A 7584-nucleotide genomic window follows, 5' to 3' on the forward strand; every position below is an offset into this window, starting at 1 on the left:
ATGTCCTTATGCATCTAATCACAGGACAATTTGTTTACAGTTTTGAGATTTATTTTTACCTTTATAAATAATGCTGTAGAGAACCTGTTTCTGCCTTTGGCCTTTTTTTTTTCCCTTTTGGATTATGCACCAGGCTGTATTCTTTGAAGCAGGTTCACGGGACAAATGAGTGTGGATTTTGTTTTTTCCAATTTGCCTTATAAAATTGTGCACAGGGGCGGTTTTTTGTTTTGTTTTTTTTTTTTTTTAAGTCAAAAGACTCCAAATAATTGCAGTGAGGAGCAGAAAACCTGACTTTGTCCTAACACCGGTCCTCTGACCTGCAGTAAATACCTCCTCGGCTCTGTGCTTCGGTTTCCTCAAAATCACAGATCGTGAACTTCTGCATTTCCTTCCGGGGCAAAAGCAAAGCTCCGCTTTCTCACCACTCGGAGCCTCGCTATTCAGATTGACGGTCAATCTGACCAATCAGCGTGCTGTGGGAGATCCCGGGGCAGTCCTTCCGGACACAAGCGCGTGTCTTCGTTCCGGAGATGGGTGGCTGGCGGGTTTTGGGTCAGGCCTCGGGTGGCTGGCGGCGGGGTCTGGGGATCCGTGCAACGTCCACAGCCACAGGCTTTGGCACCAAGGCCCGGTGATTACACAACCCCCGCCCCGCTTTGTGTAGAGGGAGGAGACTGGGGCCGGGGGAGGGTGTGTGCGGGATCTGGAGTTAGGTAGATATGGGTTCTAATTCATCTCTGCTGTGTGACCCTAAACTAGTCGTAGACCTCTCTGAGCCTCAGTTCTCTCTTCTGTACATTGGGGCCAGTAGAACCTGAGATTTCGGGAAGCTCAATCCAGGCTTCCTGAAGCATTCATAAGAAGCCGCAGGGTTTGGGAAGATGGGTGTGGAGATAAGAATGGGCAGCACCTCTGGAAGCAGTAATTCCCCTGTTGTTTACAAAACCGTTCCCAGGCATCAGCTGCAACGTCGAGGCGCCAGCAAACCGTCGGATCCCCCGGGTGACCAGCCTTTCCCAGGACTGCTGAGACCGGGGACCTTCAGTCGGGAAGAACTGGTCGATGTATTGAGGGCGGCTGTGGTGGACCGTAAAGGTGAGGGGTGGGAGGGACAGGTGCCGAGAGACCCGGAAGGGGAGGAGTCTTCACCCGAGCCTTCTGAGGATCTGGTTCGGTACTTTACTAAAACCTGTGAGGTCAAATCCTGGTTCTCCCACTCACGAACCTCACTAGCTGCGACCAGCCACGTACTCTCTGCCTCAGCATCATGGGATGCAGCTGTGGAGAGCGAGAGTGTAAATAACCAGAGAGCTTTGCACTAGTAGGCTCTCAGTAAAGTGTTAATATATTGAGGGACAAAACGGGCTTTGGAGTCATATCTAGCTCTGTAATCAGCTTGCTGTGTGGCTTTAGGAAAATAACAATGTCTCTGTGCCTCAGTCTCCAGTGACTTATGAATTTTCTCAGCTATTTATTGAGCCCAGGTTGTGTTCCAGGCACTGCTCTAGAACATAGCTGTCCAGTGCTGAACAAAATAAATATGGTTCCTGCCTTCATGGAGCCAACATTTCAGTGGGAGAAAATAAATGAAAAAAGTACTTACTAGTGATCAGTACTATTAATAAAACAGCAGTGGTAAGGATCTGCAAGAAAGGAGCAGACATCAGATTGGAGACTCAGGCCTCTTTGTGATGATCACATTTGATGATGTGATGATGATATAAGGAGCAAGCCACGTGAAAATCTGAGACATGGAAAGCAACAGGTGCAAAGGTCCTGAGGTTGAGGCAGCAAGCTGAGCATATGCAAGGTTCAGAAAGAAGTTCATTTCAGGGAGTGGTTGATAACTCCTGTATGAGAGTTGTACTGGGACCACATGATAATACGAATTGAGAAAGTCTTTGTAAACTGTTTTTGCTGTTGCTCACGTTTATCTATTACATGTTTCAGGACCTCTGGTGACATTGAACAAGCCACAGGGTCTGCCAGTGACAGGTATGGGCAGGGAAAAGAGATGCAGTGAAAGGGGTTTTGATATGTGTGAGAGCAGACAATATCAAAGAGAAGGGATGTTGCCTCTGAGAGCAACTTGTACTCTTCCTTTTTTTTTCACCTAGGAAAACCAGGAGAGCTGACGTTGTTGTCAGTGCTGCCAGAACTGAGCCGGTCCCTGGGGCTCGGGGAGCAGGAGGTCCAGGTTGTCCGAGCATCTGGGAAGTAAGTGGTGGAGGTGATAGAAAGGTAGGAAGATAAGCATCTATTTGGGATGGGGGCAGAGCCACTTAGGAATAAACATTTTCCACTGGCTGCTTTGGGATCACAGAGGTAGGAAACAAGGAAAAAGAGGAGGAAGTGGACAGATCTGGGGTCAAATCTTTATGCACAAACTGATCTTAGGTGTCACTGAGCCTTAGTTTCTTTAATCATAAAACAGCTCAGTGTATAGTCACTTCTCCAGGCCAGTATTGTTAACTGATCTGTGATACTCTTTCCTCATAGCCATCGGTAGAGATGGTGCTTGAGATGAGATGTTTCTGCAATTCCACAAACTCATAAGCTTGTTTGTGGGGAATTGAGCCATTCCCTTCTCCAAGGGATCTTCCCAACCCAGGAATCAGACCCAGATCTCTGACATTACAGGCAGATTCTTTACCATCTGAGCCACCAGGGAAGCCCATTTAATAGCTAATATATGTGAAATTCCTAGTAGAGTGCCTACTGGTAGACAGTCAGCAGTTGGTGGTAATTGTTATGATGTTTGGCTCTGAGCTCCCTGGGAGCCAGAGCAAAATGAGAAACACGTTTAAGCTATGTACTCTTTATTATCAAACACGGGGAAGACTTACTTGTTTCTCAGGAGGAGGTCTGCGTTGTAGTCCAGATGTTACTCCTTGGCCTTCAGCAGGTCCGTGTTTCTTCCTCAGGGTCTCCTTCTTTTGCCGGTGGTCCCAGGGGATTTTAACTTCTGTGATTTGTCTCCTTTCTCCAGGGAGGCCTCGGGCCTTGTGCTCCTCTCCAGTTGTCCCCAGACAGCAAGCCGCCTCCAGAAGTTCTTCACTCACTCACGGAGAGCCAGGAAACCCACAGCCACGTACTGGTGAGAAGGGCTGGGAGGCTCCAGGGCAGCGGGGAGGTCCCAGCAAACAACTCTGTGACCTCCTCCTGCCTCTTTCTCAGTGCTGTCACTGATGGGATCCCAGTTACTTCTGAAGGGAAGATACAAGCAGCTCTGAAACTGGAACACATTGATGGGGTCAATCTCGTGAGTCAGGGCCTGGGTGGGGAAGACGGGACCCTCAGACATACCCCTCAAGAAGAGTCAAGGGTGTAGATATGGGGTGGCTGGCCCTTCATTCCCCTAAAACAGGTGAGTGACCACGGCCTATACTGTGGCCCTTGTCCTCGGTCTGGTGGGAACAGGGAGGGTTTGGGGGCAGCTCCCAGGTGTGTGTGAAGCTTGTTCACCCTTGGGGGCTGACACCACAGGTTGTTCCAGTGCAGTCCCCATCCCGAAAGGACATCATGGAAGGTGTCAAGAGGACCCTTAGCCACTTCCGTGTGGTTGCCACGGGCTCTGGCTGTGCCCTGGTCCAGCTGCAGCCACTGACAGGTGGGTCTGGAGCCCCAGCTAGACTTGACAAACTGTATTTGGTTGGGGAGGCAGGGAATGGGAGGAAGGTGGTAGTTTCACTGGCGGCCTGGGGAGTCTTTGATGGACTGTAAGGGTGTATGTGACCAGCTCCACCTGGAGGGGGCAGTGCTTCTCCTGTCAGTCTGATGGTCACCCCTTTGCAACTCACCTATTTTTTTTCTTACTGCTCTCAGCATCTCTTTACCTTCGATGTTCTCTAGTTTCACTGTGATGAATCAAGGTGTGTGGGTTTAGTTTTATTTCTCAGGATTCAGTGTGTTTGCTGAATCTGAAGATTAACCTGTTTAATCCATCCTGAAAAGTTCTTCAAATATTGTGCCTCTTGCATCCTCCCTTTTGAATGCCTGATAGCATCTGAGTTTCTCATTCACCTGCTATGTCTCAACTTTTCTAACACATTTTTCACATCTTTATCTTTGCCGCATTCTGGGTAATCTTCAGACGTACCTTCCAGCTGAGTAATTTTCTCTTCAGTTGGATCTAACCTGCTAGTTTAACCTACCCATTGATTGTATTGTTTACATCTACAAATTCAAGTTGGTTGTTTTACAAATACAGATGGCCTTTAAAAAAAAATAAGGCATCTGTTTTTTTCTTTCCCATCAAACTTTTTAATTTGCATAATGCTTTTAACAAAAATAGCTTCCCCCAAAAAATTTTAAAACACTTATTTACAATCTTTGGTCTTCAAAAGCTGTGAGTGTTCCTATCCAACAGTCAAGCAGCCAGGGCTGCCCATGTGCACGTAGCTCTGTTACAGAGCAGCCCATATTCTCACTGCTGAGGTGTGGGCCCTGGCAGGACTGCACCCAGCAAGGGAGCAGTGCTTTCCTCCAGTCCACACGAAGGCCAAGTCAGCCTGAAAATCGTGACTCAGTCCTGCCAACTGCAAGGTAAATGAACTTTTATAATACTTCTGAAAAAAAAAAGAATACTTCTAGACTTGTTGCCTGCATTTTTTTTTAAGATTTCTTTTAGTTTTTGGCTGCGGTGGGTCTTGTTGCTGCGCGTGGGCTTCTCCTGTTGCGCAGTGAGGGCTTCTCTGTTGTGGTGGTCGAGTCTCGTTACGGTGGCTTCTCGTTGTAGAGCATGCGCTCTAGTTGTAGCTCAGTAGTTGTGACACACGGGCTTAGTTGCTCTGCGCATGTGGGATCTTCCCTGACCAGGAAGCTGTGTCCATTGCATTGCAAGGCAGATTCTTAACCACTGGACCACCAGGGAAGCCCTTGCCTGCGTTTTTTAACCAATGTTTTACTCATTCTTATTAAATCAGTTTTTTTTCTGGCTGCATGGCATGGCTTGAGGGATAGTTCCCTGACCAGGAATTACTGGGCCCACAGAAATGGAAGAGCAGAGTCCTAACCACTAGACCGCCAGGGAACTCCCAAAGTCCTAACATTTTTGTCTAGACTTCAATAAAACTAATGAGAACAGTATTCAAACCCAATAAAGCATGATGCTAAAATCTCAGCTCTCAAAGGATATTCAAGTTATTATACCTCTAACCACCTTTACTGCACATACCGTGGACCACCACCCTGCCTTTCTGATTTAAAGTTTTGTCTGCTCACCAATTGCTGTGGTCCATCCTGTGGTTTTATTTTTCACACCAGTAAGTAAAGGTGACCAACAGCCACTGATTCAAGTTTTTCTAAGAATTATATGACCTGGTCAGTCTTCAGATTGCTTCGCACCTTCTCTTGCTGATCTGTCAGCTTTTTCTTTACCTATAAATCCCAAATGGCCAAGAACACACATCAACTGACGGTCCATGCTCTGGGCAAGCCTCTTTGTTGATCACCTCCTTCCCTGTGCTTGTCGTCCATCCATTCTCCTAGCCTTGAACCCAATTAGCGATGGCATCTGTTTTTTTCTCTCATTACTTGTTCTTGTTTGTTTTTACTCATTTAAAGCACACCTATATGGTGTTTCTATAATTCTTTTGTCTGGAGATTCTAAGGGTCTGATTCTGTTGTGATTTCTGCAGACTTGCTCCCCTTGGTGGAATGTCTCCTTATTGCTCTGGGGTTCAGGTTGTGCTGGGTCTTCATCTATGGAAATCCTTTACTGCCTCATTGGCGGTGGGGACTTGAGGGGTTCTGCCTTGCTTCTGCTGAGTGGGCTCACATCACTGCTTCAGGACCTAGAGATTAACACCTCAGTTGGAAGTTCACAGATCACTCAGGTGGTATTAGAACCTCAAGCCTGTGTGAGAGCAGCTCACAGTTGGGAATTCATCTTCCTTCCCCTCATCCATACCTACAGAGTTCATCTGCCTTCCTTGATGGCTGGCTTTTTCTCCTAGTCCACCCTTGCATGGAAGATGTAGCCTCTCAGATTTCATTTGGGCACAACCTCATCCCTGGCCCCTTGTCACTACTTAAACCCAAGCCCCCTTAGCCCCAAGATTGGAAATACCCCTAGAAGAGGTGAAATGTTGACTCTCTTGTGCTCTGGATTTGTTTTCCTTTTGTATTTTCATCCAGGGGACTTTACTTTCCCCTGTGTCCCGCTGTGTATTTAAAAGGATGATTGTTACAGTTTTCCAGTGTTTCTAGGTGGTTAATAAAAGATGGGTATTTAGATTACCCAGTCTACCATATTGCTAGACATGAAAGTAGACAGACAGCTCCTGGGTTTGAATCCCAGTCTGTGGTGGGCTGGTTACTTCTTGAGCTGAGATTTTCCTGTCTATAAGGTGGAATGATGCTGGGTCTCACATTATAGGGTTTTCAGGAGTATTAATAAGTTTACATATATGAACTATTTCATACCCATTACGTTTCCCCAAAACAAGTTCAAGTTGGTGTCACCCAAAAGAGCAATTTAATGACTCATATAACTTCTGAGTTCAGGCTTGTGCACGCTCTGGGGCCCACCAGCCACAACTAATGAGCCCCTGTGCTGCAACTATTGAAGCCCTCGCCCCTTGGAGCCAGCAAGTTGCAACTACCGAGCCTGCGTGCTGCAGCTCCTGAAAGCCTGCACACCCTAGAGCCTGTGCTCCACAACAGAAGCCACCACAATGAGAAGCCCATACACTGCAACTAGAGAGTAGCCCCCACTCTCCACAACTAGAGAAAGCCCGCATGCAGCAATGAAGACCCAGTGCAGCCAAAAAAAAATATAGTTCGGGCTTGGCTGCATCCAGGCTTGGAAGATGTCATCAGAAAGCCATTTCTCCCTCTCTTTCCACCTCCCGCGTGCTGGCTTCTTCCTCCCATAGGAGCAGCAGTTATCCCCCATGGAGGCAGAGATGCAGGTGCTCCAGCAGCTCCAGGCTCACTCTACAGCAGGAAAGAGTGCTCTTCATTCCCAGAAGCATCACAAAAAATTCAGGGTTGCGTCTCTTCATGGATGAGTCCCGCAAGGCTGGTGGCTTGACAGCTCTACCTGCCCCGACCTTGCTCCAGAGGCTGGGGTGGTAGTGTCCACCTCACTGAAACCACACCATCTGAGAATGGGGGGCAGGGGGCACGGCAGTACTGGCTGGGACAGAATGAACTGCTTGCCTGCCATCTGTCCCATCTCCTGTCTTCTAGTGTTTCCCAGCCAGCTACAGGCACACATGGCCCTGCAGCTCTGCCCTGTGCTTGGGGATCACACATACTCTGCCCGCGTGGGCACTGTCCTCGGCCAGCGCTTTCTTCTGCCAGTCGAGAGCACCAAGCCCCAAAGACAGGTACCCAAGTCCACCTGCCTGCAGCCTTCTGGGGTGGGCTGGGGCTTGTTGGGGTGGAGGGATGGATAGCATCTCCAGACGTCCGCTACGCAACTCTGGCTTCCAAAGCTACCAGTAGCCCTGTCTTGCTGTGTGGGACTAAGTGACACCCTCTCTTATGGGTCTCTTCTGTTCAGTAAGGAAATCAAACCAGCCGATTTCTAAAGGTCCTTCTAAGTCTGCCATTCTGTAATGGGTGTAAGAGGTT

The 7584-nt window shown here is 48.1% G+C and overlaps 1 protein-coding gene across 6 annotated transcripts in view; it reads left to right on the plus strand.

Moving 5' to 3' along the window:
• The first annotated feature begins 494 nt into the window (after positions 1 to 494).
• The window catches only part of RPUSD3 (RNA pseudouridine synthase D3), a 28015-nt gene continuing 20925 nt past the window's right edge, over positions 495 to 7584 (plus strand). For 2 of the 6 annotated variants that reach the window (XM_070359268.1, XM_070359266.1), the window contains exons 1-7: positions 495 to 634; positions 959 to 1098; positions 1954 to 1998; positions 2121 to 2220; positions 2993 to 3100; positions 3181 to 3265; positions 3490 to 3613. In XM_070359268.1, the coding sequence (XP_070215369.1) occupies positions 534 to 634; positions 959 to 1098; positions 1954 to 1998; positions 2121 to 2220; positions 2993 to 3100; positions 3181 to 3265; positions 3490 to 3613 (703 nt within the window). In that variant the 5' untranslated portion in view covers positions 495 to 533. The other 4 variants (XM_070359264.1, XM_005907066.3, XM_070359265.1 and 1 more) reach the window with 4 other exon arrangements.

The sequence above is a fragment of the Bos mutus genome, chromosome 22 (genome assembly GCF_027580195.1).
Source record: "Bos mutus isolate GX-2022 chromosome 22, NWIPB_WYAK_1.1, whole genome shotgun sequence".
In the NCBI taxonomy this organism is placed as follows: Eukaryota; Metazoa; Chordata; class Mammalia; order Artiodactyla; family Bovidae; genus Bos; species Bos mutus.